Source organism: Fimicolochytrium jonesii (genome assembly GCF_025526975.1).
Source record: "Fimicolochytrium jonesii strain JEL569 chromosome Unknown EV422scaffold_21, whole genome shotgun sequence".
Classification (NCBI taxonomy): Eukaryota; Fungi; Chytridiomycota; class Chytridiomycetes; order Spizellomycetales; family Powellomycetaceae; genus Fimicolochytrium; species Fimicolochytrium jonesii.
In genome coordinates, this window is record NW_026515688.1 from 190,241 (window position 1) to 216,818 (window position 26,578).

Genomic DNA, 26,578 nt, shown 5'->3' on the forward strand with positions numbered 1-26,578 from the left:
ATATTAATGCAAGAAGGAAAACTACCCAAGACAAAAAGGGCAAATTCAGCGGTGGGAGAAAACACACATCTCCGCCCGGAGAGAAAAAGCCACGACGTTATACGCAATTTCGCTCATGGCTTTTGTCCCTGACGGGTTATATCTGGGTTACCGCCGGGAAGCATAGTTACTAAATCGAGGCACAAAAAGTTCGTTGTGTGTATTAAACTCAGGTATGTGAACTTTGACGCGTAAACTCCACCACCGGTTTCCACGAGATCGCCCCAGCCCCTCGCTATGTGGCTTATATAATCTGTACAAAGGGCGTCAACTACAAGGAACCTAAACTAAGTCACCTTCCACATCAGTACGGGCGGCGGCGAAGTGGACTTCTGCTTCGTCTTCTGTTCCCGCGGGATGGACTGGGGCTCCTTCCCGTATATCCCTTCCTTGCATAAGTTCTTTCCCGGTCCTTTGAAACAGACCGTCGTCGCGTTGCTGATGCAGGCGGCGCCGGGTCCGGACGCGATAGCAACGCTTGCCGACCCGGATGAACGTGAGCAGACGGCGAGGGTGGTGGTTTACTGTAGTCAATCACGATGGAGCATGTGATGTCAAGACCGTCGATGTTTGCACCGTCCATATAGCGACATGCTTTCTGAGCCGGGGCTAATTCGTTGAAGATGATGAAGGCTCTGCCTCGCTCGGGACCTACTAGCAGATACCCGCTTAGAGTGAGATGCATGTTCCCGACGTTCCCTAACGGTGCGAGCATACTCACGGCCTTCGGTAAACTCCACGCCCTTCAGCTCCCCATAGTGTCCAAAAATCTCCAAAAGATGCTCCTTATTCACGTTCTTCGTCAATCCGGTCGCAACTACCTTTGTTGTCCTTGTCTCGACCGGCCGGACAGACTTTTGGGGTGGAGACGCTGGTGGCGATCGCGAACGTGATCTTGACTTCGATCTAGACAGTGAGCGGGAGCGAGAGCGAGACCGGGAGAGGGATCGTGAAAGAGACCGTGACACCGAGCGCGAACGTGAACGAGAATACGAGCTGCGGGTGTAAGAAGACCGGGAGCTGGAGCGCGAAGGCGAGCGAGATCGGGACCTAGGATTTCGGGTTTCAGCATAACCTTCAGCGAAAGGAAAGGGACGTTATGCCCCAGCCGAAGTAGGGATACATACCTGGAGCGACGGGTCGATCGGCCACGCTCAGGCGATCTCGAAGTAGTTGATTTTCTGAGTTCGCGAGAGTTGAGCGTTGGTGTCAGGATGGGACAGGGCTCCAAAATGAACGGTTTTACTCAAACTCAAGACTTACGGTGCCATCGGCGAGATTGGTGGATCCTTCTGGTTAACTAGCGTATGCGGGAGAGACGGGTATGCAAGCCCCTTGTGTTGGGTTTACTTTATGGGGAGGCGTCCGTTCTGCAAGGTCCAGTACGCTGTGGATGTGGAGAAGGCGCAAGATCAATTGTCAGGGCACATATGCAGACCCAGGCTTTCGTAATCACCACACGCTGTCCCGCAAAACGCGTTCCCCTGCGGACTTTGGAAACGTGAACACAAAACATAGGCGCTCTCCATCCAAGGTGCTTCCACTTCCTCCCGCACCGGATTGCAACACAATGTCCGCAGCAGCCTCAAACCCACCACCACCACTCCTCTCAGCAACCCACCACACTCCCTCATCCTACGACTCCTACGATGATCTCCTCAACACCGTCACCGCCCGCGTGAAAGACGTCCTCGCCGCCGACACAACCAGAGCTAAGGCACTCTCTTCAAGCACAAAGCCTCTTGCCCACCCAAATGCAACGCCGCAGAAGGGCCGCAAAGTGAAGAAAGTGGTGCCGGGTGCGCGAGCGACTTTAGATGATAGCGATGATAGTGAGGAGTTTGATGATAGCGAGGAAGAAGGTGATGAGCGCGGTGACGAGTGGGAGGAGGATGGGCTTGGTTGGGAGCTTCATGTGAGTGATATACTTGAGGCCCATGCAGACGCAAAGGAAACTCAAGGCTAACGATGAAACAAACTACCCCATCCTTGACAGGACAGACCGAACGCCCCCATCGAAGCCCCCTTAGCCTTCCGCAACCTCTCCACCGACCTCATCGCCCCCTCCGCCATCGCCCTCACCTCCCCTTTACTCGCAACCCCGCCAACACCCATAACACCCACCCTCCTCCGCCAAACCCTCGCCCAACTCGAACACGAGTTTCGCTCCGAATTGACCAAATCCACCATGCTGGTCGATCTGCAACACCGATACATGCAGCGGAGGCTCGCGATGCCTGGCGGTCGTGGTGGTGGGGCGGGAAAACGGGTGGGGAGCGAGGAGGAGAAGCGCGAGGCTGCGAGCGATATTTTGGGCATTTTGGTGGAGATTATGCGCGGGGGTGGGGGTGGTGCGGGCGGATCCATCCATGGTCATCACGCGGGCGACGAGGAGTTTGAAGATGGGGAGACGGAGGAGGCTGCCATCACTGCCGGTCCGACGGCGATACGGAGCGGGATGGAGGATCTAGGCGAGACGAACGACCTGCTGCTACAATTGCGTGAGCATCTCGAGCGGCGGTCGGAGTCACTTCCAGAAGATCATGATATTGCGGCAGCGGCGGTGGAAGGCAACGGGACCGACGTGCGGGTGTCTGCTTCAGAGCGGTCCAAGCAGTTTGCACGGTTCTTGCCGACAAAAGTCCCCAGTTTGGACTTTTGAACTTTCCCGTTGTTGGGCTTGATGTATGCGCGCGACATCTCCTTTTCCATTTCTGTACATTGTTCTTTAGTTTTCGTGTTCATTCGAATTCGATATGCGCCTCGGATCTCCGTCGTCCAGCTTCGCCTGAGAAGAGGTTCATCATCGCGGTCATTTCTGCACTCTCCTTGCAGACACAGAATCGAGAGAAAAGTTGAAGATTGGCAAAAATATCTATATATATAAGTATAAGAAACAGATTCGGGATGGCGTGTATGAAATAAGTTGGTGATGGGAACAGGCGAGGGTTCCATTTGCGAGGGGATGCAGAATGTTGTGTTCGTGGCGGATCGATCTAGCTCGGGACATAGTTGAAGAGGTAACTGTGGGACGGAATGGGTTCGTATGAGCAAGCGCACCAATATGCAGGTAACTGCGCATTGGTGCACACACCTGATGGACTCCCCATTGTGCGTCCTACGAGCAGCCTCCGCGAACGTCGACGACACATCGATCGTGTCTAGCTTCGGACATAACAACTTCTTATCGTCGTGAGGAATGGTATTTGTCTGCCAACAGAAGGTCGTGGATGAGACGTCCATTTCCACCCCTCCAATCTGAGTACGCGAAGCTCACCACCACAACCCGCTCCAGCACACTCTTGTTGATAACATCTATCGCCTTGCCCGAGAGCACCGCGTGTGTCACCATCGCATACACCTTGTTGGCCCCATTCTCCTTCAGCACTTTGGCAGCCAGTCCTAATGTCCCGCACGTGTCTGCCATGTCGTCAACGAGGATGCAGTCCCGGCCCTTGACGTCTCCAACGAGAACCATACGAGACACTTCGTTGGCCTTTTTGCGCTCTTTGTGGATGAGCGCAAATTCTAAATCCAGCTTATCGGCTATGGCAGTCGCCCTAGGTGTCATCAACAACTCACGCGTGAGTTCTTGCTTCTCCAAAGCAATGCTGGTGATGGCCTCTCCTCACCTCTTGGCACCCCCCGCATCCGGCGAGATAATCACAACATTCTTGTAATCCTCAATGTTATCCCTAATATACTTCAACGTGCTTGGTTCCGCATACAGGTTGTCGACCGGGATGTTAAAGAACCCCTGGATCTGCGAAGCGTGCAGGTCCATCGTTATAACGTGGTCGGCACCGGCAACGGTGAGCATGTTTGCAACGAGCTTTGCAGTGATGGGAGCGCGGGATTTGTCCTTTTTGTCCTGGCGGGCGTAAGGGAAGCAGGGGACGACGGCCGTGATGCGGCGGGCGGACGCGGTTTTGCAGGCGTTGATCATGATGAGGAGCTCCATTAAGTGGTCGTTGATTTCGCCACAGCCGGATTGGATAATGAAAACGTCTTCATCTCTGACTGAGTGAGGGTGTAGGTGGTGTAAGCAACTTCGAACAAGTTCCATTCCAAGGTCGACTTCCTTACCAGACTCCCCAATTGTCACTGACGTTTCCTGGTTCGAGTACTTAAGAACGACGCACTTTGCCAGTTCAAGTCCTAGCCGCCTGCGGTAACAGAAAGGTGAGTTTGGCAAGCAGCCTCCCATACTGGCTGAGGAGAGAGTGCGAGCTCACTTTGCGACCAGCTTTGCAAACTCAATATGCGAGTTGCCCGCAAATATCTTGATGGAGTTGGACATTGCAACGGGACTATGGGTTGACGGAGAGGGGGAGGTGCAACGACAGACGAGAACCGATATTCCTGTGGGCTTCTCTCCAGTTTGTTTGTTTGTTTGGTGTCGAGCGGTGGTTTCTGTTAGAGCAGCGGGGAATGTCGGACGAAAAAAACGTTGGAAAGACACCGAAATCTCAATCCAAATTCTGCGACTCTGTGAGGTGATGGAGAGACCGGCTGCGCGTTTCCGGCTGTGGCGCAAGAAGGGGCGCAGGGTGGCTTGCTCATTTGCTTACTCGTTTCTAAGCATGCATGTCCAACGCGTTGCTTCTTCCCCGCTCGTCTTGTCCACATTTCGGACATCCCATATGCGTGATATTTAAGCAGACAGGGTCAAGGTCGCCCTCCTCCCACAGAAATATACGTACCGACAGCACTCTCACCCACCAACGCAACAAAAATGCACACCGACACGAAAACCGATCGAATCCTCGTCACCGGGTCCGCCGGGGACCTCGGCAAAGTCCTCTACACAACCCTCAAGACCAAATACCCGACCACCGAAATCATAGGCCTGGACGTCCGTCCTTCGCCCACCACAACCCTCCTCGCCTCCATAACCGACAAGGTCGCCGTCGCGGAGGCCATGGAAGGCGTCACGATCGTCTTCAACGCCGCCGCTCTGCATCGGCCGCATATGGAGACGCATACCGATTCGGATTTTGTGGATACGAATGTTACGGGCACCTTGAACTTGTTGGAGGCGGCTACGGCGGACGGGTCGATGGTGCGCCGGTTCGTGCATACGTCCACGACGTCGGTTATGGTGCCCGCGGCGTTCTACGCCAAGACAGGTGGAGGGTCGCTTCCGATGAACGGAAGCAACACGGAGGTCCCACCATTGCCAGTGCTAGATGAGACCTCACCGACATTGCCACGCAACATCTACGGCGTGACGAAACTCACAGCTGAACACTTGTGTCGGATCTACGCGACCAAGCACTCGCTACCCATCACAGTGCTACGAACATCAAGGTTCTTCCCGGAAGAGCATGACTTGAACGTTAAGGCAAGCGATTACGGACCGCGAGAGAAGGCAATCGAGATCTTGTCCGGCCGGCGAGGCGCCGTGGCGGATATGGTCGATGCGCATATCGCCATGGCGTTTGGGGCGTCGCCGACACCGTCTGCACCGCTTTTCCGGACGTTTGTGGTGTCGGCGCGCTCGCCTCTGACGAACAGGCCAGAGCTGCGGGAGAGGGTCAAGGCGGATCCACATGCTGTGGTATTGGAGCTGTTCCCCGAGTATCCGGAAGCTTTTGTAAGTCGGGGATGGGAACCGGTACGGCCCGGAGAGATCGACCGAGTGTATTCAGTAGAGAAAATTGTACAGGAGGGTGGGTGGGCTCCGTCGGTTGGATTTAGGGAAATATTGGAAGGTGCAGACTTTTGATCAAGTGGCGTAGGAATAGATATGTAGACTTCTCTAAGCAACATCGATGCAACCGGAACGTTTCTCAATTGTAAATCATTTCTCAAATGGTCGTGTACACCGCAGTCTACATACGAGTGCATATGCTCCTGCCCTATCGTATATCGCTTAGCTGCCGTCACTGTTCTACCAGATATTTACAAGTCAATCTCGTTGAAGAAAGTGGCGACAATCTTAAAGGCTTCGCTAGCCGCCTCAGCGACCTTGGGGTCCGACCAATCTCCACGGGCTGCGCAGAATCCGTGGCTTTGGTCGTTGAAGCGACGGTGGAGGGATTTTGGTTGCGAGGCCTTGAGGTGGGTGTTGTACCATGATTCCTGAGAAAAGAAAAGACGGTTCCCAGTCAGCTCGAGATGACGTGCATAACAGGGACGGCACGAACAATATACTCACCAGCTGGTCGGTCTCATCCTTGGACGGCAAGATGGCCACAGGGAAGTGCGCTCCCTTGTAATCGTCCTCAGCAGGGAAAGAAGGGTGGCATTGCGCAACACCCTTAACTTCCACGAGGGAGTTGACCTCCTCATCCCTGGCTGCAAGGATAGCCATCTTTGCTCCCCAGCAGAATCCAACAAAGGCAACCTTCTTCACCGACTTTTGCTCCTTCAAGTACTTGACGGTGTCCACGATGCGTGCGCGGATGATCTTCTTGTAGTCCCCATTCTCCCCAATCCAGGCGACAAGCTTAGACATATCGCCGAGAAGTTCCTCGGGCATGCTCTTGCCGAGGAAGTAGTCGGGGACGATCACGAGCGTCTCCTTGGTGAGGTTAGCAATGCGGTCAGCGGCTTGGAAGGCATTGGGGTGGAAACCGAAGATGTCGTAGATGAAGATGACGGCGGAATGGGGTGTAGGGACGGAGAGTGGGGCGACGTAAGCGTGGAAGGGCGTCGTGGGCGTCGGGACATTATTGGATGGGATGGTGATCTCCTGACCCTGCTTTGTGTAGCTGGAGGTGACGGGCGGCAGGTTGCAGCAGGCGGTTGTGAGCGACATTGTTGGCGGTTGTTGAGGGTGGTGGTAGTCGGGAAGAAGCTTTGCAGTAGTGTATGATGCTGTGATGCAGGGGGGGATGCTGGGCAAGCGTTTATAAGCGGGAGAAAGCTGCGAAGTGAAGACGGCGATCGATCCTTTCCGTCGTTCCACAAGTGGGGCGCGCTGACGTAATGAGTTGCGCTCTCGGCTTTTACGCGTTCGCCGTCTGCCCGCTACTCTTCGCCCGTTAACGGAATATCTTGCCCATGTGGGTGTGCGATCGGGAATGGTAATGTAGCGTACTATACTGTACATACGCAGTCTGTGAGCTACCTGCGTAAAGTTATGTATTATGCCACCTGCTTGCCGATGTTGTGATTGAGGTGATAGACAACTTCAAATGTGGACCGCTTGAGACGGAAACAAGTCCTCGACTCGATCTCTAGAAGTTCATCTAGTTCTAGGGAAAACTCTACGAACTATTGATTTTGTATGGGGTTGCCCATTCTCTTGAATCCGGCCGTGACGCCGACGTTTTCCTGAACATATGTGCCCGATTCTGCAACGCAGTTCTCTCGCCCACTCCCAGTCAGTCCGACTCATTTGGGTCCATCTAGCATAGGAACGCATAACCCTCACGCATCCCCTTCTCCATCAGTTATGTCTTTCGTCGTTTTCACACTGTGACCCGCGCGATCGGGAGGCCGCCGGGCGACGAGCCCTGCGACTTCCGAGTCTACTTCTAGGAATTGTCCATCCACCGCTTCGCGGGCGCCCTCGGGTGTTGATTTGGAGAGATCGGGTAGCAAAGTGTTGAGCTGACTCCGCTCAAAACCCTTGAGAAGCATGTAAATGCTCTCAGTCATCCCGATGACGATCGCTCGCTGCAAGCAGAAAGAATCTTGAGTCGAGTTGTTTTTCAAAAATAACATATTTGCGCCTTACCTTTTGAACTGCCACTTCATCACCCGCCAACGCGCACCACACTTTCATGATGCCATCCCAGATCAGGAGGAGGAATCCACATACTAGGCCGACTATGAGCAAGATGTCGAAGCCACGACTGTTGTAAATATCATGGCTGATCTCATTCGATTTCACCGTATACTCCGCTGTGAGGGTGGTATTGGTGGCCGGATCCAGTAGTTCGGTCGTAAATGATGCTAGCGAGAGGGCGAGAAGTCGTGCCACAGAGACGGATATAGTCTTCATCTACGGCGTGAAAGGGAAAGCCATTAAATAGTGCCCCCACGCGTTCAGCATCTTGACAACGGAGAGGACTCGAACCTGGTTCGCCGGGTCGACGATGGCATTTCCTGCGGCATCCACTTGCAGCATCCCAATCAACGTGTCAAACCATGGAACTTGTCCCGACGCAGCTGAGCATCCAAGGATATCGCAGGTGACGTATTGTACGAACTGGCTCAAATAAAATGCCATCGGGTAACCGCTGGTCCCTTTCGACAAGGGATACGATGTCGGTGTGGTCGCATTTTGGGCAGAAGATATCGAAGCTTTCAACGACGGAGTCACGGACAGGATCTAAGGAATATATCGAGATCTGAGCAATGAAATTGTCTCGGCGGAAAGTGGTTTGCGTTCGAATGGCCACACCTCCATAATCCCAGCCACTTTTCCCAGCTTGACTCCGGCGGAGCAGAGAGCCGTACTGTATTGAACCGTAGCGTTAAGATCCTTGTGCGCTTCGGATACACTGTTGTCCATGTTTTCAAAAACCGTCCCGTCGAGGTTGTTTGTCAGAACTCCAAAGTAGACCCTGTCGTCCAGCACGTATGGTGTAAAGTGCTCCGCGTCATGGTCGTCAATTTCCAAGGATACCAAAGAAACTTGAGGGCCTCGTATGTACCATGTCTCGAGGGCATAGTTGGCATACGCCAGGGGAGTGCCGTCCGGTGCGTTGGTCTGATAGTACCAATAGTCGACGACGCTCTTATTTATATAGAATGCCTGCGGGGAACACGAAACGTCGACAGATAGCGAAGAGACTTCTCCGATGACACGATCATTCCTGGCCGTACTTTCCCATGGTCCCGGCCACGGCCACTTCCAGAAAGCACCTTCAGTCGAAGCTGACGGGGCCATGGGCGAAAGGATAACAGAACTGGTCCCCGTGCAGCCCGTCTCAGAGCAATCAGAGAGCGTGCTGTTTGGGATTAGCAAACCATCCAAGGTCATAGGATCGTAGAGCTGACCTAGGCTCAAGATCGTTCTACAGAGCGACACAGAGGTACTGTGAGATACGGTGGCACCACCGCGTGGGGTCCAGTTGTCGGAATAACTTCACCTCAGTGCTAGCTCGGTAATGTAAGGCCCTTCCTCGAAGGTCGTCATATTGCTTTGAAACGGCCCCAGTAATGGTACCGGAGAGACGAACCGCACCGCCGTCAATGGAGCTTTGTAGTACAGAGACCCAATGCCACCTGGATGAATCGGACAGGTATATCAGCATCAGCCGGACTGTTTTATGCTGCCAGAAGAGATTCCTACCAATCACAACAATTTCTGCGATATAAACAGTCAGCATAAACAAAGTAATCGTAATCCAGCCTCGCCAGATGTCCTCAACTCCGCGATGCGAGTTGCAGTATATAGCCGACCAAGCCGTCACCATTTGTCGGCATGGAATGCCATGAGAGACGATTTTCGATGCGAGCCAAAGCTGGCATATTTTTCGACCAAGCTGAAGGGGTCCCAAAAGAGCTATTTGGACGACAATTCCGTATCCAAAGGTTATGAGTTGTTCCGACCATAGGTTCCAATGCGCTGCGCTCTGCGGCACAGTATTTAGCGATAGGTAGCCAAGGTTGCCGAGGGCGAGACTGGCAATGCAGACCCCCATGATGCCAAGCTCCAAGAGGATCGGCAACGGGTTCCATCTTGCGGGCTTGGTTCGCTTGGGAGCTTTCGGAGGAGCTTGACTTGGGCGTAGCGACCCTTTGGAGTTTGCAAGTTTGGATTCCATCTTCAATATCGGAAACCCATGGGTTCAAGTCGACAATATTAATTTTTGCAAGGCTTTGACGACAATTACAGGGTCGCCAAGGGTCAAGTTGGAGGCTACCCTGGTTTCCCAGGGTGAGTTCGACTCTGGAACGGACACCAGGCTTCGAGGTCGTCACTGCGCAGTCCATTTCGTAAGCAAAGGGTGAAATTCGACAGCGCGAGGCATGATAAAGCTCGTAGGCTTAGCGATCGCCGGTAACGCAAAAGTGGAGAAGCCTCATTTGTCGTTTCACTTATTACTGTCTAGTTTCATTTCACGCTTTCTCTGCCCCTCCAACAGTCATCTGCTGTAGATAAGAGCCACAGCCCTTCTACGCACTCACTACTTGACGACCTTCGGCCATACCGAGTATCTCTCTTCCTCTGTGCAAGTCCAGCAACTCTCCCTACACCGCGCTGTTTGAACGAAATCTTCCGATGCTGACATAGAAGTCTCGTCCGCGGAGCTTCCTGGCGTCGATCTTAGCGCCCCCGAAAACCGCACCATGCCGAGCACGCTGATTTCGCGCGATCGCTACTCTCGGGAAGCATATACGTGTCACCTACGCCAATTTGCAGAGCTCCCAATTGTCTAATGGTTCAATCATGGGCTTCCTCCAAACCAACCTCCGAGATCAGCACCTTCCCTTGGAACAAAAGCGGCTGGGGCATCGCAAGTTCACCCACGAGGTTGCGGAAGAGTTTGGCGGGGGTTCGGTTCGCGCCGTGTTTTCCGTCCCAAGGAAGACAGATATTTATCGTCATGGGATGTGGTCCTTTTGGTGATGTTCTTTGCCATGGAGGACAAGGAGGGATGACAACTCCGCTCTCGTTGTTTTCGACGAAGTCAAGGAGAACGGAATAGCTGAAGTGCTTACAAGGAAGCGCGTCGATATCTACAGTGATTGGAAGGAGAGAGATAAAGAGTCATGGATGTACAGTACCAAGAAGTGCAGGCCTTGCATCATGCTCCGGACCACCCGCATCTGGTCCAGCTGCGCGCCTTGTACAAGCAAGACGATGAAAATTATCTTTATCCTGCGGCCCTGGGCACAGCACGACTTGGAACGCTTTCTGGCGGACAATGATCAAGCTTGGTGGGGGGAGATCGTGAATGACGCTTTGCATGGCATCGGCCGTCACAGCGTTGCACAGGGCAGAGATTCAAGACATAGACTTAATAACCTGCAATGTGATGTTACACGTTGTGGACGGAGTGCCGCACCCCGGTTCTTTGCGAATAAGCTGCGCCAAAAGACCTTCGACGTGATCTGAACTTTGCCTGTCGAGATGGACGCTCGTACCCACCGCCGCAGAATGAGGATCCTTCGCCCGGTTGCCAAGCCGACCTATTCAACCTGGGTACCATCTACTTGGAGCTTTGCACACAAATGGCCGGGATCAAAGTGCGGTGGTTCCGACCCCAGCTACGCACATTTCGTTGGCTATGGACAACTGAAAACCATCGTCGGCATCCTTCCCAACGAAATCGAGTTTGGAGTGGAGATAAAAGCGTTGTTGCGCGACATGATGGCTTTCGCCCTGATTAACGTTCGACCTGAAGGCGGTGTGGAAGCGCCTAGCAAGTTTGTTCGAGGAAGATCTCCCCGACGCACGTTGTCCATAGCCGAATCTGGCCGCGGTACAGGCAAGCGAGCCGAGAGGGCTTGTTAGTGTACACCATACCTCATGGATGTCTATCTTATTTTTTTGCCAGTAGTTCCCAAGCTAATGTTGCGAGTTTTGTCGTTTTCGGTTGGACCCATCAAAGGAGTCTCGGGCGAGCTCAGGATTTCTCCTCATCTTGGAAGTCCGAACACTTGACTTTCTCTCGCCGCGATATGGACTTGATGTACTGTATTCAGAGTAACATTTTCGTTGCTTCACTTGCCAACAGTGAGCAATGATAGAGTCCTATTATTTATCTCGCTCACTCGCATCCATATACTGACAATCGTGCCCACCCCGTCGGAGTTAATCCCGCGTAGAATTGTTGGCCGGATCACGTGACTGGGCGGCTAGGAGCAGGACAACCCAGAGGACAACCAAACCTCTGCGAGAAGTCACGAACGTTGGCATCGACACCAAACAGCACGACGTGAGAACGATCAACACCGCCAGCAGTCACTTCAAACGGCACTCCGGTATCATACGCAACAAGAAAAAGTGGTCCAGTGGAGTCCCCGCCTGCCATTTTCGCAACCATGCTTCCCCGCCCATCCCCCATCCACCTCCTCAAACGGCATCTCGCCACCGCCGCGCCCTCCACCCCGCACGTCGGCATCCTCCTCAAACGCAACCCCATAATCCTCCGCACCCTCAGCGAATTCGAGCACGCCTACCTCGCCTACCGTGACAGTCTGGAGCACTCCGAATCCCGGCCATTCGACCCTTCCTTCTATTTCAAAAAGGGGAGCACGGCCGAGAAGCGGTGGGTGGATGCCCAGGAGCAACAGGCGGAGACGGTGACAGTGGAGGAGGGTGAGAAGATCCCGCTCGTGCAGCCCCGCGACGAGTTATCGACAGACGAGATTGCGCCCCGGCGGACGAAAGCGGATGAAGTACGGGATATGAAATCGTTGGACAGGGCGTTGGAAAGGACGTTGTACCTTGTGGTGAAGCGGAAGGATGGCGGGTGGAGATTTCCGGCGGGGAAGTTGGAGGGGCAGGAGGTTTTGAGTGAGGGTGCGGCGAGGCATTTGCGGACCGAGGTTGGGAAGGATTTGGAGACGTGGGTGGTCGGGAACACGCCTGTCGGGGTTTGGAAGGGGGATAAGGAGAAGGTGCGTTGCTTTGTTCCATTGCACATTGTTTTTTATTTACCCAGCAATGCGAGGCATCCTGGTTTTTTCCCCGCTCGCATCAGTGTTGACTCGTGGTCTTTCCAGGTTTTCTACATGAAAGCTCACATCCTATCCGGCAAGATATCCGCGAATCCAAAACTTGTCGAGGACCACGCATGGGCCACCAAGCAGGAGCTGAAGGAGTACCTCTCCCCCGACTATTACCAATCGGTGCAGCGGATGCTAGCCGAGCTATGAAGTTGGCCTGTGAGGATGACGGCGGCGTTTAGGTTTTTGGGTCGGAGATTGTCGGATGGAACGCGTTGGGCTGGTTTTCAGGGGGGAGGGATCAGATGATGTGGAATACGGAGCATCGTTTGCTTAGACTAAGTTATAGAGCATCACTATTGTATATAGCGTTGGAAAGAAGGCTCGAGTGAGCTTGCATCTTCTATGCCGCGTACGCAACGAGAATTAAATTTACAATTAGAAGGAAACACAGATGGTAAGGCAAGGAGAAACATCTACGTATGTACAGGGAAAACGAGACACAATCTTCTACAACAACCCAACGACCCGCAGTGGCAAACATACCTACGGACTATCCTACGCATCCCATCTACTCCTTCCCGACGTAGTGCACGCTGAGGGCAGGCATCTATCGCAAATCCGCAGACAACCCTCCCGCGCCCACCTTCGCCGAAGCGCCCGCACCAACGCTCCTAGGCCCTACATCGCTCAACGCCCAACACTTCCAAAACTTCAGATTCTCGTCCCCGCTTCCCGTCACAACCACTTCTCCCCCCGGGGAGACGGCGAGGAACAGTGGTCTTTGAGTGTGTCCCGGCAAGCGCCCGACCTCGCGCATGGAGGGCCAGTGCCAAATGATGAGCTGGTCGCCGAGGGTGTGGTGGGTGGAGATGAGCTCGCGGTGGTGGTTTTGGGCGTAGGGGGACCAGTGGAGGGAGCAGACCTGGGAGCCGGTTTCGATTTCGAGCCGCTTTTCGCCTAGAGTCCATGTGAAATCGTCAGAACGCTGATTTTCCAACATACTTGACAGACGGACGATCCAATGCTTACCTCGACTTGTATACACCCGAATTTTCCGATCATCCAGACCCCCTCCCGTAGCTAACAGATCCTCGTCCCAAGGACACCAATCCAGCGCTCTCACAGCCGACATATGATCCCTAATGATATGTTTCGGCGTCTCCCTCTCCAGCTGCCATATAACGACCAAGTTATCGTTCCCGCCACTCGCCAGTAGCCTCGCGTCCTTTGTCCATTTCAGTCCGACGATGCGGTCCGTATGCGTTCCCTCCCACTCCCGCACCAAAACACAATGCGTGCGTTGCTGCAGCGATTGGCCGGCGCTGGCGCCTGCGCGGCGTTCGGTGGTGTTGTAGACGCGGATGGTGCCCTTTTTGTCGCCGGTGGTGAGATAGAGGTTGTCGTCCTTTTTGCACCAGATGAGAGCGCCAAGGCCGTCTCGATGGCGGATGCGGGCGAGGCAGCGGCCTTCTTTGAACCTGAGGCGGGGGACGGTGAAGATCTCGCAGCGACCTTCGTTAGTGCCGACTGCAAGGCGGGAGCCGTCGGGCGAGAACTTGCAAGAGGCGATGTAGTCATCTTCGTCTACGGTCCAGAGCTCGTGTATTGCGGATGTGTGCTATGGTGGGACAATGGACGGGGTCAGTCACGCCGAAGCGAGACGGCCAGGATGGAAGATGATCGCAGATGCACTGTACCTCCTCCCATAGGTACACTTTATTCCCAAGTCCAACTGCCAGGATATTATCTGCGGACCTGCGAGCGGATCATCCCGCGTTAGGTTCCGAAGACATTCAGAGCTCCGAGAGGACAACCATCAGTACCCACCAGTCTAGTACGTCTATATAATAGTCATTCCGCATCCCTGGCGCATCAAGGACTCTCTCCGGCGTTCTTGGAATGATTCTCTGTTTCGTCAATGCCCTCTCGTCTTCCAACGGGAACGCGCGCTCGCCATGCTTCGTTGGCGTGGCTGTGAGGCGATCCAGTGTCAGTTGTTCGGGAGCCGTAGGTGTAGTGGGGGAGACCCCATGTTGTAGTAGTCGGCCATCAATGTTGGTATCTACCCCGAGTGAGCTGGCGTACAGGGATTTCGGAGTGGTGCGGGGTGTTGGTGGTTGTGGTGGTGACGTGCCTGTGTGGGCGGAAGATTCAAACATTCAGCCAAGGGCCCGCTGACGTGAACACCAAAAGAGCACCTACCACCGTGGTGCCTGAAAGCATGTCGTAGCTGGGGCGTAGCGAGCGGACTGACCCCCGACGCCACGAATCTATCAAATGGCCCTCTCGACGCGAACTCGTCCGCGCCATCGGTCTCTGACCACCGGCGTTTCCGCGGCGTCGCTGTCGTCGGGGTCGGTAATGGCTGCAGCGCAGCGCTCCCTGACGACGACGAGGACGTTGACCCGGGAGTAGTGGGTTTCTGAGGGGTCGTCATTCCTGGACCTGCCATTCCTGCAGACTAGATTCTTTACGAAAGAAGGTTTGCTCTCGTTCTCGTGTGGTGCGATTTGACAGGAGGGAAGATTCTGCTTGATTGTGTCTTCGGGGTATTGCAGGCAGCGTGAATCCTTCCAAGGGCCCTCCAGCGATAGTACAGCCTGATGAAGTCAGAAGTCGCCGGTCTGACTGGGAAAACTACTATCGGGTCAATGGGTCTCCTCTTGTATCCTGTCTCGTCCGTCGGGCAGCAATCGGGCTAAGAGGGCCTGCCCCTTCTCTATAACAGAAGCAGCTGGCGGCCGAGTATCGCAGGTCGTCGTCGCCGTCGTCGTCGTACCACCCTCAACCAAAGCGAGCCGAAGAGAGCCAAAGAGGGGAGCCCGGAAGAGCAGGAAGGACAGGAATGTCGCGCGTGCCCCGAAAGAGCGAAAGGGAGTTGGTGGTGACAACTTCGAGGAGGACTGCAATTGAGGCAAGCAGTTTCCCACAGCACAAACCGACGGGCACCAAGGCCCACCAGCAACCCCTGAGAGCATACTGAAGGCTAGAACTCAAAGCAACGCCCTGCCTCGCGCTCCTCCCCCCGGAAAGTGTATACCCACGAAATAGCAGTCATGGCCACACCAATGGAGACAGACGACCCTATCCCCACAGACCCCGCTGCTCAGCCGTCCAAGATCGTTAGCGAGACGCCTTCTGCTTCCGGGCTTCTTATCACCTTGTGAGTGGTCTTTGCGCGATATTTCAATGGGCTTTCTGGATGCTGGAGTCGTGTGTCTGACCGGTGTCCCAAATTTCAGGCATCCGCTAGTCATCTTGAATGCATCAGATCACTGGACGAGAGTCAAGATGCAGAGCGAAGGGAACGCGAATCCGCAAGGTGGGGGTCAAGCTCCCTCCTGTGCTTGGTTTCATCAAGCCGCATTCTCATCACTCTTCAATCCCTTCCGATACTCATAGTCATTGGAGCGCTGATGGGCATACAAACGGGGCGAGAAATCGAAATCATGGACTCGTTTGAGATCCCAATCACACAGATAGCGGATGACAGCCCAGGGCCGGTCCTGGATGCTGCCTTCTTGATTGACAAACTTGAGAAATGTAGGTAGGGGGTTGACTACAGCAGTTCGGGGATAACCTATGCGCGGAGAGGCAGCGACGGAGGAGACGCTAACCTTCCCTCCCGCAGTCAAACAGGTCTTCCCCCGCTACGACCTCCTCGGCTGGTACTCCACCGGCCGCACCCCCACCTCCACCGAGCTCCACCTGCACCAACAAATGATCGACCATAACGAATCGCCCCTCTTCATGCAACTCAACCCGCTCATCCCCCCTCACGCGAAAGACTTCCCGATCAGCATCTACGAATCGGTGATTGATCTGGTCGGCGGGCAGGCGCAGCTGCTGTTTTTGCCGTCGCAGTATAAGATTGAGACGGGAGAGGCGGAGCGGATTGCGGTGGATCATGTGGCGCATGCGACGAATGACGGGGCGGAGGCGGGGAGTGGGTGTGAGTTTTCGTGATGGGCTGGGCGGATGGACGAAAGACGGAACAAATGGATCTGAACGGCTTTTTTTTTGCACCTCCGGCTAGTGATCGCCCAGCTAACAGGCCAACGCAACGCTATCAAGATGCTGCACTCACGGATAAGCCTGCTCCACAAATACGTCGCGGATGTCGAGCAAGGTAAACGCCGCATCATGCCCCCGCAGATCTCTTCCAGTCTCCTCTAACCGACCGCTTAACACCTACGCGCGAATAGGAAGACTCCCCCGCGACCACAACATCATGCGCCAAATCGGAAGCCTCTGCAACCGGCTGCCGACGATCGACAGCCCGGATTTCAGGGAGGAGTTCTTGGTGGTGCGTTTCCATCCATCTTGCGTCCCATTCATCTCGCCGTCTTCCCGCCCCTCCCATGTCCTGCTTTTCAATGACTCACCCCACCGTGTGTTTCTCGTTCTCACAGAGCTACAACGACGTCCTCCTAATGACCTACCTCGCGACCGTAACAAAAGGCGCCAATGCCGTGTCTGAGGTGCGTTAGCATGCGGTCACTGTCCCGGATCTCGCCGTCGGATGAACGCCCCTTCTAACGTGTATGGAACTTCTTTCACTAGCTGGTGGACAAGTTCAACGTGGTCGGCAGCAAACGCGCGACTGGCACGTTTCCGAGGGGTGGGGTGGCGTATATGTGATGGGTGGGTGCGTTTGGGCGGTATATACCACGCGACGGTGAACATTGCCAGCGAGCCCCTCCACCAACACACCGGCCCCGTTTGTCTGTGTCGGCATGAACCCTTACCGCAACCACGAGCGAGGCCGGCACCGGGGTGCCTACTACACATACGCACATGCTCATCCGCACGGATCATCACACAAAGGCACGAGGTTGTTCCTTTCAGAAACCACACATCGAAAACGGATAACGCAGAAAGATTGTACATTTTGGCAAGGCAGAAAAGCTCAAGGCGGGGACGTAAGCAGCGGGCAGCCGGGCGGGGGAGGATGAGGTCAGGGGTAGTATCGAGTTGCGAGTAGTGAAGATGAGGCGCCCGCGCGTACGAATGAGGGGGTGTGGAACGCATCAATAGCTGTATCTTTTTTTGTATATGCACTTCATGAAAGAAGAGGGGGGAGATCCGACGCTTTTGCTCTGCAGCCACATGCTCTGTTATTTTGGCCGGACACGTATGGTTATAGGTGATTTTCCTGTGCGTTTCTCTCGGGGTACAGAGGACGTTTGGTTTTACACGATTGGGAGTTGTCCGATTGTTGGGTTTCCGCTGGAATATGAGGGGTACCGATAAAGATGCGGCTGGTCATCAAGTCGTCGAGCTCAGGATGGACCCTCGAGTTGAGCTGACCGATCGAGACGACCGGCGGTCTGCTGTAGGAACAGAAATGGATGAGTATCGTGAGCCCAACAAAACGATATTTCAACATAAGATCAACACCCACCACCACCATATCTCCCTTGCCCCGGCCCATGATCGATCCCCACCACCGAATGTTCGCTCGTACTCCTACTCCTGCTGCTCCCCAGACTCCCTCCCAACACCAAATTCCCCGCACTCGGACTCCTCGTCGGGGGCGGGTTGGGCACGACAAACGCCGGGTACGTGCGATCGATGTCGTCGACTGGGATGGAGAGCTTTTGGCGTAAGGCGACGACCTCGTCGCGGAGTTGCATGTAGTGGGTTTGGATGGATTTGAGAACTTCGATGTGTTCGAGGTCGTGCGTGTGGATGCGCGTTTTGAGGGCGTTTACCTTGGGACGGAAGAAGTGGGTGAGTGAGTTGGTTTGGGTTTGGGGTGAGAGGGAGGGATGTGGGACATACCTCTGCGCGCAGAACCTCGGTTACGCCGGGCGATACGGGAAAGTCGGACAACGATGCACTGGGGCTGTGTGATGTGTGGGAGAGCTTTCTCCTGTTTACACGAGTGTGAATTTTTCCCTTCTCGCCAACAGTTCTCCGACATGTGCGAATTCCTTACGGGGGTCCACCAGCCGATTGCTGCATCCTCAGGCTCTCCAGTTGCTTTTGCAGCCTGTTGACGATAAATTCCTGTTCCTGTTCCAAGGCGACCTCCATATCGATCTTTTCCTTTTGAAGCTGTTCAGGGATCGGATCAGCAAGACGCTCTCAGCGCGAAGTGACAGCCTCGCTATTCCACTTTCGCCAACTCACTTGCGACAACTTCTTCTGTAATGTATTTGTGATCATCTCCTCTTCCTGTTCTACTTTCAACAGCAGCTCCCCTTTCTCCTTCTTGAGGTTGTTGATTCGTTTCATCAACTTGTTGGCGATATATTCTTCCTCCTGTTCAGCTGAGGCCTGCAGTTCTACGGTCATTTGTCGCAGCTTTTGATTCTCGGCGCTATCGTATATGGTCAGTTCAGGCGCACCCCGTTCAGTGGATATTCCCAGGGGCTCTATCTGGTTCCCGATTCTCACCGCAGGATATTGACATGCCCACACTCCATGTCCAACTCAAACTTCAACTTTTTGATCAAGGTGTCATGAGCTTCTAGCTTGTCTGTCAGAGTCTCCACAAGGTGTTTGACATGATTGATGTCGGTCGACGCGAGAGCCTCTGCGACACTGGGTCGGAGTTTTGCATCGTCGTTGATTTGGCTGTGTATTTATCATGGGCGATGGATGGTTAGACAACGGACGAACGATACCATGCTCGCTCCGCTCGCGACAAGGATGTTGGGCTGCGGTGGGCGGAACGTAGCTCCCCTCGCTCGCAAAACATCCAACGCGCGCAGAGCCTCGCTAATAGCTGTGGTTACGAGTATTGCGCCTTTTGCGCAAGGAACTCGCTTCGCTCGCAAATGCGTTCGATCTGTTCCAGCCAAAGCTCGTTTATGGCTCGCCTGCCTCAAGCAATCCTGCGCCCCGCGTCGGCTCGCCTTCACTCTCCCTCGCTCGTCCGTCACACTCATCCCCTCCCTCATCTCCACATACCTATCAGCCTCCACGCGCAACTTCTGCAGCTGTTTCTGAAACTCCTCGGATCTGACTTGCTGGTTCTGTTTCAAATTCTGGAGCGAAGACTCGAGGTGATCTTTCTCACGCGTAGACTATATGTGGAGAGAATGCTGCGTCAGAATTTCTCCCGGCAACCAGAAAAGCGATTGAAAAGCCACAACATACAGTGCTGAGATGAACTTCCAAAGCTTCCTTGAAGGTCTGTTCGGTAGCTTCTACCTTGCTCAAGAGCGCCTCGTTTTCCTTGAACGGAATGCCATCACAGGAAGATGCACGCGTGAGAAAATGCAACCCCAGCTGTGCTGAGCCGCAGTCTGTGCCTGCGAGCGAGTAGAGCAATAACCTACCGCAATGAGCTTGGCCAGCTGTGTGGCCTGAGTGCGGACAATGTCCTGCAACTCTGAGGTAGTTTCGGGGAGTTGAGCGTCGTTGGCAGACATTTCGACCAGGAACTATTAATTCGGAAGCTATGAGCGATAGTTTGCGAGCGTGCCAGACTATGCACCGGTTGCGGAAGAGGTCCGTAGCGGTGGGTCTCCGTTACATACGTTGGCAGGTGTAATTCACTTCTCTTCCTATCTGTCTAGTTGAGCGAGACGGCGTTCGTTCGTTTGACTGCCCGTGGGAAGGTGCGCAAAACGTGAGCGAGGGAGTGTCACCAGGGCCTGAGGGTGTGGAGTGCGGGTCACGTGGCGGAAGGGACAGACAAATAAATAAAATCTCTCTCTCTCTCTCTCTCTCTCTCTCTCTCTCTCTCTCTCTCTCTCTCTCTCTCTCTCTCTCTCTCTCTCTCTCTCTCTCTCCCGGGGTGACACGGAGACGGAGGAGGCATATGTACAGTACAGTGTATGTATGATATATACAGGGCAGGGCAATTCTTCCGTATAACTGATTTGATTTGAAAAAAAAAATGTGTTGCGGGAATGTGCAAAACAGACTCGTTCGTTCATTTCTGCGTTCACATCCGGACCTCCCTGCCCAAAAAAAAAAGGAGCCCTCCTCACCACCCTTTCTAACTCCCAAACTTTGCGGCGGCGTTTCCAACTCTGTTCTCGCATTTCCCATTCCCCGACCCTCTTTCCCGGCGCCGAGAAGGTGCGTTGATGCACATCTATCGCGCCCGTTGACTGCGATGGGTGGTAGGATCGCTGGTTCCGCTTTCATAGCCCCCGCGTAATGTTGTGTTTCGCTCCCCTCGTTCATACCCCACAGTACACACTCCATCCCATCCCACCCCCCACCACTCAAAACGCGGCAGATCCCCCGCCCCGCACAGCAGCGGCGCTCTGCGCCGCCCGCGCGGCCTGGAAGCGGGCGAAGCGGGACGAGAGGGGTGCGGCGCGGCGGTCGCTGTTGTCGTTCGTGGTCGCGTAGGTATTGCTGGAGTTGTTCGCATAGTTGGCGGGCCTGGCGTGTGCGTTAGCGGGATTGATGTAGGCTCGGTCGTACGTCTGGGTTCCGGCATCATCACACCTAAAAAGAAACAAAATGGAGGTTGAAGCCTGCCGAAAACACACGACCGTCCCTATCCCCCCGCCCTCCCCCAACGATATGCGCTTACCCGTCCCTCCACCGATCGTTGACGATCGAGATCCGCATCGCCAGCCCGTCCGGGAGCGCGTATCCACCGCCGCCGTGGTACCGTCCGCCGGGGTATCTGTTGCGGTTCAGGGCGGTGGACTGCTTGTACGGGTGATGGGTTGTGCTGTAGGGCTGGTTACGGGCGTGGCGATTGTGGCGGTTGTGCAGGCCGGATGTGAAGAGGGGGGTGAGGGTCTGGGGAGTGGGGGACCGGGGAGGGATGAGGGGGAGAATTTCGGATGCGGTGGAGTATGAGTGGAAGTCTACTTACGTTCCCACCATCAAGCGCGCGGCCGCGAGTGTCAGCCAGATTGCCGTTCTTGTCATGGAACCCGAGAGACTTGTGCTTGTAGAGGTTGAAGCGAGCTGCGTTGCTGAACTTGTTGTTGTTGGTGTTGATGTTGTTGTGACCTTCCTTTTCGCGTTGTTTTTGGATGATTTCGTCTGTGGAATGGAAGGGAGGGGCGGTGATTCATATGGTGTGACAACGATGTTGCGGGGGTTGAGGAAATACTAGGGGAGGTGTCAAAGCGAAAAAAGACCGCTGGGACGGGTGTAGAAAGAAAACTCACCCAGAGACAACGTGAGCTTGCTCTGAACGTCAATGTCCATAGGTTGCGGATTCATCTTTTCAGCTGTTGTTTTTCTTGTTTCGCAGGTGAGTTTCCTATCCTCTGCTGTTTGCTGTTTGTGAGTTCCACGTTGGTCGATGCGTGAGGGCGGTGAAGAAAGGGATGTGGTGAACTTTTCTGAGGAGAGGGGATTGGTTGTGGTGCGACTTCCAAAAGGTGTTTGAAAAAGCCTGGGATTGGCACACGAAACTTCTGGGACTGGAGGGGATCTATCTGTATATGAGGGAAAACATGTGGAGAGGGGCAAGTGTCTCCAGCGACGATGTGCCGTCAGTGGTGTCGAAATGGGAATCTATTGTAAACCCAGTTCCGGTAGCGTCGAACCCGCTTTGCAACCAACATGAATACCGGGTAACGATGCGCCGGTGAGTGTTTGGGGGCCATGAAACGGGGCGCGGATCCTTCCAAGAGGAAGGGAAAGTTGATGACCGAACTAACTTATCACAGGCGGCCGCTTGCCCCAAATCAGTATATAGCGGTCTTCCCAGCAGCCTTGATTGAAGTGGATTCCTTCGTTCCTTGCGCCGGACGGGAAAGCCCTGTTGCTGCCTTGTTCTCCGTGTTGCTGGCTGCCTGCCTGCCTGGGAAAGAAACTCGCTCTGCACTCGCTCGGCTTGACTCCCCAGACATCCCTACCTCCCACCTCTCGAGCACTTTCCATCGCATAGAATATATTCTCTTTCACTGCTTGACATTTCTGACGGGCGGAGATCCCTACGCGTAGTGCCGTCTTCAACGAGGTTAGACCGTGCTGCCCAACGAAAGTCGCAACAACTGGCTTCTCCGACTGAACTCGTGGTAGGTGTCTCTTGTGTATTCCGTGGCCAAAGGCGCCAGGTGTGGTGTGAAATGTCGGCTCGACAGCTTGCGCTACCAAACTGGCCTTCAAATCCACACGTCCTTTTCAGCTGACGGAAACCGTTTTTCCACTTCTCTAAGGTGTCAAACGAGGTGAACTACAACCCTCACCGAACAATATGCAGGGCACCACTGAGAACCGCCCTCAGAATGGCGGTGCCGGCGGCAAACCCAGCAAAGCCATGACCGCCGAAGAGTTCGAACGGCTAGTTCAACAAGAAAAGACCACCACCCGCATATCCCTATCCAACAGCCGTCGCAACGCCAACCCAGACGACGGATACAATTCCGATGCCTCCATCGACAGAGCGCTTGGATCGCCTGCTGCCTTCTTTGACTATGTCGCAAATGGTCCTACCCAGCAGAACCGGCTCTCTATTGCGCCCCAGTTCCAGCCTCAACCTCAGACGTCAAATTCCCAACGGAAGCAGCAGAAGAGGGAGCAACGGGAACAGCAACGTACCGAACAGAGGGAACAAAGGGAGCAGAGGGACCAGAGGGACCAGAGGGAGCAGAGGGAGCAGAGGGAGGTGAGGGACCCAAGGGACCCGAGGGATCCGCAATATGGCGGTATGATGGGTGGGCCCGAGGAAGGCCCACAGCAACAACAACAAATGCAAGGACGTGGACACCCACAGCAGCAGCAGCAACAGCAGCAGCAAGCGCAACAACAACAACAGCGCATGTCTGTAGCCCCCGGCGGACCTGGTGCGCCAAGAGTATTCCCGGGGGCATTACCCCCAAGAACGCATCCCATGCGGCAGTCCATGGGCCCGCAAGGGCCCTATATAGCTGGACCAGAGGAGAAGATGTATCAGGAACAGCCTCAACCCCAACAACGACAGCAGCAGCAGCCACAAATGGTGGTCCCACCGCAGCAACAGAATCCTCAGCGAATGCAGCAGGAGCGAGCTCCCCAACAACAACAACCACCGCTCGGCTCCGACATCAAGTTTACAGGACCACCCATCCAGCACGCACCCCCTGCGGAGCGCTCAGGCCCACCCTTCAGCTCCTCCAAAAAGTCAACCCCAGTCGAGCCCGCTGGTCAGACCAGCAGCACCGGCAGCGCATCTGGGTCCTTCCCGGAGCAAAAGGACAAAAAGAAGAAAAAGGGCGGGTTCTTTGGTTTCGGTAAGAAAAAGAAGAACAACAAGGATGAGGACAAGCAGCAGCAGAATGGCGTTGCGCCGACTCATATCCGTGACCCCCCTGCTCGCGGCGGTGGTGGTCAAGATAGCTGGGATCAGGGCGGATCATACGAGCGCACAAATGTGTTCCATGGTGCTCAGCAGGGTCGGACCGGTGATGACCTGTTGAGTATTCCTTCCCATATATCGAACAAGGAAGTCAGGAGGAGCATCATCATTGCGGAGGATGAAGGGAGGTTCGGAGCGCCGTTGATCGATGTGAACGCTATCTCCCAGCGGCCTCGTAGGCCTGAAAGTCTCCTGAAGGATCAGAATCAGAATGGGGGACAATATCAGCAGCATCACCATCAACATCACCATCAACAACACCACATCGCTCAACCCCAATCTCAAACACGGGCGTCCCCGCCTAGTGGTCAAGGCTCACGAGGAGCCTCCCCACAGCAGGGCGGTCACCCAGACAACCGCGGACAACCACCCGCTGGTCCCGTGCAACATTCCCAGGGCCGCTGGCAACGGGATGAAAAGGGCGGGCTCATTTGGGTCACGGAGCCCATGACACCCGTAACACTCGCCGCGGGTCAGTCGCCGCAGCTCCAACACAAGGGGAGCAACTCGCAATTGCAAAATGCCGCCACCGGTCCGACCCGGACGTCATCTATCAATGGTGCTTACCGCATGTCGCAGGTGCCACCCGGTGCGATGGGTCAAGCCATGTCCCTGAACACCAGTGACATGCAAAAGGATCCCAACGCACGGCCCCAATCCCAGTCCCAACAAGCCCAACGCCCCATCTCCACCGCCAACCCTCAAACCTGGCCCGCCTACCAACAGCCCACCCCGCAAGACCGCACCTCCCACCTCCTCGTCGTTCCCAACCCCGAACGTGACTACATCCCCGGCGACGGCAGCGACTGGTCTTCCTCCTCCTCCGACGGCCACCACGACGACTACGACCTCAACAGCACAGACGGCTACGACGACCCCTACAACAACGACGCCGACCACGAAGACAACTACGACGAACTCGACGACGAAACCCTGCACAACACCGAGCTGAACGCGGTTACGAATTACGGGATGCATCAGCCGTTACCTTTACCCGGATCTCACCCGGCTGTTAGGGCCGCGAGGAAGAAGCAGGGCGTGGGCGTAGAGTTCTCGACGGTTATGGAGGAATGTTTGGGGGCTGTGGAGGATAGTGATGGGGAGAAGGAGTACGGGGAGACGAGGAGGGAGATGGTGCCGTTGAGGGATCGGACGGGGCTGGCGAGTGATTTGGATGAGGAAGACGAGGATGAAGACGATGAGGATGAGGATGAGGAGGAGGAGACGGCAGGGGAACGGGCGGCTTTACCTGTTGCGAGCAGGGGGAGCAGCTTGCAGTACGGCAAAGACGCGCGGGAGGACGCAAACGAGGGTCGCAGCGTGTCCCCAAACAACGCCAACCAGCAGGACGCTCGGATGCATATCTCGGCCCCGCGCGATGCTGACATTTCGCCAGCGAAGCTGATGCTCAGCCCGCCGATGGAGTACATCATCCCGCCAATGTCCCTCCCGAGCCCCGAGATCTTCCCGCCCGCGGCGCCGATGCCGCTCACCCCACCTCCCCCGCCGCCAACTGCGGCACCAGCTCCCCCAACCCCGGCAGCGAGTAGTAGCAAGACGGTGATTTTTGGCACCGCCGCGGCGTCAGGGGAACGGTCCGTTGCGGAGACCGTGCAATGGGATCATGAGGTTGTCGGGCACACAGCGGAGATTGTATCCGTCGCGCCGGCTGCCGAGCTCCCACCGCAGCATCCGGCACTGCATCTGGCGTCCCCTGGGTCCCCGCCCACGACCCCGCCGCCGTCTGCGTTACCTCCCACACCAACACCCAACGGCGCATACGAGTTGGAGATCATCAAGCCCGTGCACTCGACAAGCACAGGCACGGATACGAACTTGGACCTCGACCCCCTGCCCCCCCGTATCCCCGCTGCCTCCTCAGCTCCCCCGCAACAACAACTTCCCCCAATCCCCTCCTCCATCCACCAACAACAACAACAACAACACATCGACCGCACAACCTCCCCCGCTCACACAAAACCCGCGCCCACAAAACCTACCCCCACCCCCACAACAACATCAGCAGGAGCCCCGCAAACAGCGCTGCCCCCGACCCCCCGCCGCAAAAAAGTCCGCCACGTCCAAATCCAAACCCGCGCGCCCCCCACAACCACAACCGCCACGCAAACCTCCCCCTCCGAAGAACTCACCACCGAGAACCGCGACCTGTTAGCCGAGGTCGTCCGGCTTCGCTCCCTCGTGCACGGTCTGACGACGGAACGCGAACGCGAGCGCGAGACCAGGGAGGTCGAACGGGGCCGGTATGAGGCCTTGAGCGAGGGTGCGGTCCGCAAGATCAGGGAGCTGGTGAGGGAGGTGGAGGAGTACAAGGTCGAGTGTGAGGCCCTGAAGGGTGTGGTATGTATCCTTGTTGTTTTGAGTCGTAGGGTACGATGCAGGCGATCGTGATGCTTACCATCTTGTTTTGGTTTTTTGTTTTTTTTTGTAGATTGAGGGATTTGAAATGCACCAGCAGGAATGGGAGGGTGTGTCGTCGGCGGCGGCTGTGGACGGGTCTGCGATGGATTTCCGATGAACACCCCCCCGGCCCTGCACTCTATATATACACGACACAACACGAAACACCACATTTGCAATGTACAGCACATACACCTAGACCATACATAGAACCGACCCCTTTAGTTAAGACATTTCGCATTTAGATACACTCGGTTCTTTTTTGTGCGT

General features: G+C 55.2%; 12 protein-coding genes across 12 annotated transcripts; 5 read left to right on the forward strand and 7 right to left on the reverse strand.

The window, feature by feature from the left end:
- Positions 1 to 100: 100 nt before the first annotated feature.
- Positions 101 to 1,768, reverse strand: EV422DRAFT_170250 (uncharacterized protein). Its single transcript, XM_053065075.1, has 4 exons — positions 1,303 to 1,768; positions 1,167 to 1,220; positions 761 to 1,089; positions 101 to 693 (listed from the first exon to the last, which is right to left on the reverse strand). The coding sequence occupies exons 1-4, from the start codon at positions 1,308 to 1,310 to the stop codon at positions 344 to 346; spliced, it is 741 nt and encodes a 246-aa protein (XP_052923469.1). The 5' UTR covers positions 1,311 to 1,768; the 3' UTR covers positions 101 to 343.
- EV422DRAFT_569566 (uncharacterized protein) lies at positions 1,610 to 2,701 on the forward strand (the record flags this gene model as incomplete). Its single annotated transcript, XM_053072780.1, has 2 exons — positions 1,610 to 1,954; positions 2,036 to 2,701. 2 exons carry the CDS (start codon positions 1,610 to 1,612, stop codon positions 2,699 to 2,701), a joined length of 1,011 nt encoding a protein of 336 aa, XP_052923470.1.
- Positions 2,702 to 3,035: 334 nt separating this feature from the next.
- Positions 3,036 to 4,339, reverse strand: EV422DRAFT_498713 (phosphoribosyltransferase-like protein; the record flags this gene model as incomplete). Its single annotated transcript, XM_053068038.1, has 6 exons — positions 3,036 to 3,063; positions 3,134 to 3,249; positions 3,317 to 3,599; positions 3,672 to 4,059; positions 4,126 to 4,205; positions 4,275 to 4,339. 6 exons carry the CDS (start codon positions 4,337 to 4,339, stop codon positions 3,036 to 3,038), a joined length of 960 nt encoding a protein of 319 aa, XP_052923471.1.
- Positions 4,340 to 4,623: 284 nt separating this feature from the next.
- EV422DRAFT_537350 (NAD-dependent epimerase/dehydratase) lies at positions 4,624 to 6,221 on the forward strand. Its single transcript, XM_053070904.1, has one exon. It carries the CDS (start codon positions 4,775 to 4,777, stop codon positions 5,765 to 5,767), a length of 993 nt encoding a protein of 330 aa, XP_052923472.1. The 5' UTR covers positions 4,624 to 4,774; the 3' UTR covers positions 5,768 to 6,221.
- Positions 5,944 to 6,802, reverse strand: EV422DRAFT_569569 (Alpha/Beta hydrolase protein; the record flags this gene model as incomplete). Its single annotated transcript, XM_053072781.1, has 2 exons — positions 5,944 to 6,123; positions 6,200 to 6,802. 2 exons carry the CDS (start codon positions 6,800 to 6,802, stop codon positions 5,944 to 5,946), a joined length of 783 nt encoding a protein of 260 aa, XP_052923473.1.
- A 217-nt stretch (positions 6,803 to 7,019) lies between these two features.
- On the reverse strand, positions 7,020 to 10,017 carry EV422DRAFT_537352 (uncharacterized protein). The gene is made up of 6 exons (XM_053070905.1): positions 9,290 to 10,017; positions 9,087 to 9,222; positions 8,396 to 9,011; positions 8,069 to 8,323; positions 7,727 to 7,993; positions 7,020 to 7,665 (listed from the first exon to the last, which is right to left on the reverse strand). The coding sequence occupies exons 1-6, from the start codon at positions 9,762 to 9,764 to the stop codon at positions 7,417 to 7,419; spliced, it is 1,998 nt and encodes a 665-aa protein (XP_052923474.1). The 5' UTR covers positions 9,765 to 10,017; the 3' UTR covers positions 7,020 to 7,416.
- A 1,971-nt stretch (positions 10,018 to 11,988) lies between these two features.
- EV422DRAFT_551194 (uncharacterized protein) lies at positions 11,989 to 12,825 on the forward strand (the record flags this gene model as incomplete). Its single annotated transcript, XM_053071819.1, has 2 exons — positions 11,989 to 12,567; positions 12,673 to 12,825. 2 exons carry the CDS (start codon positions 11,989 to 11,991, stop codon positions 12,823 to 12,825), a joined length of 732 nt encoding a protein of 243 aa, XP_052923475.1.
- Positions 12,826 to 13,074: 249 nt separating this feature from the next.
- Positions 13,075 to 15,168, reverse strand: EV422DRAFT_170559 (WD40-repeat-containing domain protein). Its single transcript, XM_053065079.1, has 5 exons — positions 14,821 to 15,168; positions 14,446 to 14,752; positions 14,316 to 14,373; positions 13,648 to 14,236; positions 13,075 to 13,575 (listed from the first exon to the last, which is right to left on the reverse strand). The coding sequence occupies exons 1-5, from the start codon at positions 15,068 to 15,070 to the stop codon at positions 13,226 to 13,228; spliced, it is 1,554 nt and encodes a 517-aa protein (XP_052923476.1). The 5' UTR covers positions 15,071 to 15,168; the 3' UTR covers positions 13,075 to 13,225.
- Positions 15,169 to 15,372: 204 nt separating this feature from the next.
- EV422DRAFT_170431 (maintenance of mitochondrial structure and function-domain-containing protein) lies at positions 15,373 to 17,557 on the forward strand. The gene is made up of 8 exons (XM_053065077.1): positions 15,373 to 15,781; positions 15,861 to 15,940; positions 16,021 to 16,161; positions 16,250 to 16,570; positions 16,655 to 16,747; positions 16,824 to 16,924; positions 17,031 to 17,099; positions 17,182 to 17,557. The coding sequence occupies exons 1-8, from the start codon at positions 15,675 to 15,677 to the stop codon at positions 17,257 to 17,259; spliced, it is 990 nt and encodes a 329-aa protein (XP_052923477.1). The 5' UTR covers positions 15,373 to 15,674; the 3' UTR covers positions 17,260 to 17,557.
- A 210-nt stretch (positions 17,558 to 17,767) lies between these two features.
- Positions 17,768 to 20,122, reverse strand: EV422DRAFT_170436 (uncharacterized protein). Its single transcript, XM_053065078.1, has 9 exons — positions 19,908 to 20,122; positions 19,726 to 19,803; positions 19,537 to 19,652; positions 19,021 to 19,200; positions 18,754 to 18,943; positions 18,560 to 18,678; positions 18,403 to 18,493; positions 18,023 to 18,332; positions 17,768 to 17,948 (listed from the first exon to the last, which is right to left on the reverse strand). The coding sequence occupies exons 1-9, from the start codon at positions 19,998 to 20,000 to the stop codon at positions 17,887 to 17,889; spliced, it is 1,239 nt and encodes a 412-aa protein (XP_052923478.1). The 5' UTR covers positions 20,001 to 20,122; the 3' UTR covers positions 17,768 to 17,886.
- Positions 20,123 to 20,711: 589 nt separating this feature from the next.
- On the reverse strand, positions 20,712 to 21,961 carry EV422DRAFT_170664 (uncharacterized protein). The gene is made up of 4 exons (XM_053065081.1): positions 21,714 to 21,961; positions 21,413 to 21,585; positions 21,122 to 21,336; positions 20,712 to 21,033 (listed from the first exon to the last, which is right to left on the reverse strand). Exons 1-4 carry the CDS (start codon positions 21,766 to 21,768, stop codon positions 20,805 to 20,807), a joined length of 672 nt encoding a protein of 223 aa, XP_052923479.1. The 5' UTR covers positions 21,769 to 21,961; the 3' UTR covers positions 20,712 to 20,804.
- Positions 21,962 to 22,750: 789 nt separating this feature from the next.
- On the forward strand, positions 22,751 to 26,426 carry EV422DRAFT_569576 (uncharacterized protein; the record flags this gene model as incomplete). Its single annotated transcript, XM_053072782.1, has 2 exons — positions 22,751 to 26,248; positions 26,340 to 26,426. The coding sequence occupies 2 exons, from the start codon at positions 22,751 to 22,753 to the stop codon at positions 26,424 to 26,426; spliced, it is 3,585 nt and encodes a 1,194-aa protein (XP_052923480.1).
- Between the last annotated feature and the right edge of the window lie 152 nt (positions 26,427 to 26,578).